Consider the following 2,500-nt stretch of genomic DNA (forward strand, 5'->3'; position numbering starts at 1 on the left):
CTCCCCAAGAGGGATTAGTTCACCAAACATTTAATTGGGCTCCACAAGGCACTAGAAGAGTTGGAAGACCCAGACCTACATGGCTGAGGACTATGAAGCGATAAGTGGATGATGAATGGAGAAGTATTGAGCTTTAGATAGACAAGACTGGCGAAATCTAACAGAGGCCCTTTGCATAAATAGGCGTAGGAGATGATGAATGTTATATATTAATTGATTAAGTCATATTCATATATTTGCATTCTTTATATATTCTAATACACTTTGATACTATAAGAGAAATCAAGAGAATTTTTTAATTTGTTATATGGTACAATATTGTCATTTTATTTCTATTCAAAAATACATATCTAGCAATTAGTCAAAATGAAGATTCCCAATACAAAAAAAAAAGAAAAAAAAAGAAAAAAAAATTCCTTTTATTGCTCAAATTGGGTAACCGTATAATTTAAATTATTCAGTTTTTGTGAAACAGTCCTTGGGAATTATCACTGACATGACAAGAGCTGTTAGCCACAGAACTTACATAAATTATTCGACATATGAAATATTACATTTCTTTAACAAAAACAAACTTCTCATCACACTATATTACAAATGTATGTACATTCTTAACTAATGCGTCTTAGATAAAGAATCGCAGATAAAGTCTCGAAAAAAACTGACTACTCTTGAAACACCCTCTTTCCCTCCGTTATCCCTACAATTAAAGGGTCGGTTGCCTGATGCACCCTCTGCAATGCCTTCTATCAAGGCCATCCTCTTCCACCAAACCACCTCTCTCCATGTCATCCTTCACCTTATCTTGCCATCTAATTCTGTGGCTCCAAACCTCTTCTCTCCATATCATCCTTCACCTTATCTTGCCATCTAATTCTGTGGCTCCAAACCTCTTCTCTCCATATCATCCTTCACCTCATCTTGCCATCTTCTTCTGTACCTCCCTCTTGATCTTCTCCCCCTTACAGGTTCCTCCCAAGCTCTCCTCACTCCCTCCCCACCATCCATCCTTAACACGTGTCCACACCATCTCAGTCGTGACACTTATCTTTGTAATCTTAACTACGCCTGCCATTCTTTTTTTTAATCATTTTCCAATCTTTAAAACAGTGATATTCCCATAATCCACATTCTCATCTCTGTTCTCTTAAACTTTGCTTCTTCTTTTCGTCTTTTAAACTTTGCTTCCTCTTTTCGTCTTATAGCCAAATTTTCTTAAGACACCCAGGTAATTTGAATTTCATATTACTTCCTCTCTTTACCCAGCCACTGAGGAGGGGGGGGGGGGGGGCAAGCCAGCCTCAACTTGGTGCCGGTCCCAAGCCCAGGTAAATGGGGAGGGTTGGCGGCAGGAAAGGCATCCGGCCATGAAAAATTAGCCAAAACAACTATGTAGACCAAAGTTCTTCTCTTAACGTAAATCCTGTACAAGCACTAGAGATACATTATACCAAGGTCTATTGTCTACTCTGGGTGGCCACGAAAGAATACAGTAGTGTACCTTCACGTTTTGTATAGGTACTTGGGTACGCTAAACTAGAATACAGTAGTCCCGTACAAGATGGCGTCACTAATTTCTAGCAACAAATGGCAACTCCGGTTTTAAACCGACATCAGGTGAGTGTAGGTAGACCTTGTAATCTTACCCTACCAACGTCTACTTTTAATTCTTGATTCAGCAGAGTGTAAGTAGACCTTGTATTCTTAGATCTCTACAAGGTCTACTTTCACCTCTCATTCAGCTGAGTTTAGGTAGACCTTACATTCTTAGACCTCTACAATGTCTACTTTTAACTAATTCAGCTGAGCTTAGGTAGACCTTTATTCTTAGACCTCTACAAGGTCTACTTTTAACTAATTCAGCCAGTGTAGGTAGACCTTTATTCTTAGACCTCTACAAGGTCTACTTTTAACTAATTCAACTAAGTGTAAGTAGACCTTGTATTCTTAGACCTCTACAAGGTCTACTTTTAACTAATTCAACTAAGTGTAAATAGACCTTGTATTCATAGTCCTCTAAGGCGTCAATGACCTTAGATGTCAGGATGCCAGAAAACCTCAAATTAATCAATCTTAAGACCTCTATATACCTATGTATTTTTTTAATTTCAAATTTCTTTCAGTAATAACTATAATCAATACCAATTTCCTTTCGAATTACCTGTGGCTGTATCTCGGGTAATCCTTGATCGTGGTCGCAGTGAGCTTATATAAGGAACCATCTGGGATCAGCAGTTGGGCGAAGGACTCGAGGCCCCTGAGGATGCCCCAAATACTTTGAGAGGTTATGATGCCACTGCCGTAGGTGCTGGAGATGTTCACCTGATAAAAAGAAATAATAACAAATAAAAATAAAAAACAATAATAATTATAAATAATATCAACAACGACGACAATAATAATAATAATAATAATAATAATAATAATAATAATAATAATAATAATAATAATAATAATAAAAGCATGTTAATGGAGTCGTCCATGGCCTAAGATCTATCCG

The 2,500-nt window shown here is 37.3% G+C and overlaps 1 protein-coding gene across 2 annotated transcripts in view; it reads right to left on the reverse strand.

Annotated features, from left to right (window-relative positions):
• Window positions 1-2,500, reverse strand: part of LOC137627872 (beta-hexosaminidase subunit beta-like) — a 33,785-nt gene that overhangs the window by 12,976 nt on the left and 18,309 nt on the right. For both annotated transcript variants that reach the window (XM_068359305.1, XM_068359306.1), the window contains exon 5: window positions 2,162-2,322. In XM_068359305.1, the coding sequence (XP_068215406.1) occupies window positions 2,162-2,322 (161 nt within the window). The remainder of the gene's footprint in view (window positions 1-2,161; window positions 2,323-2,500) is intronic.

Source organism: Palaemon carinicauda, chromosome 35, assembly GCF_036898095.1.
Source record: "Palaemon carinicauda isolate YSFRI2023 chromosome 35, ASM3689809v2, whole genome shotgun sequence".
Classification (NCBI taxonomy): Eukaryota; Metazoa; Arthropoda; class Malacostraca; order Decapoda; family Palaemonidae; genus Palaemon; species Palaemon carinicauda.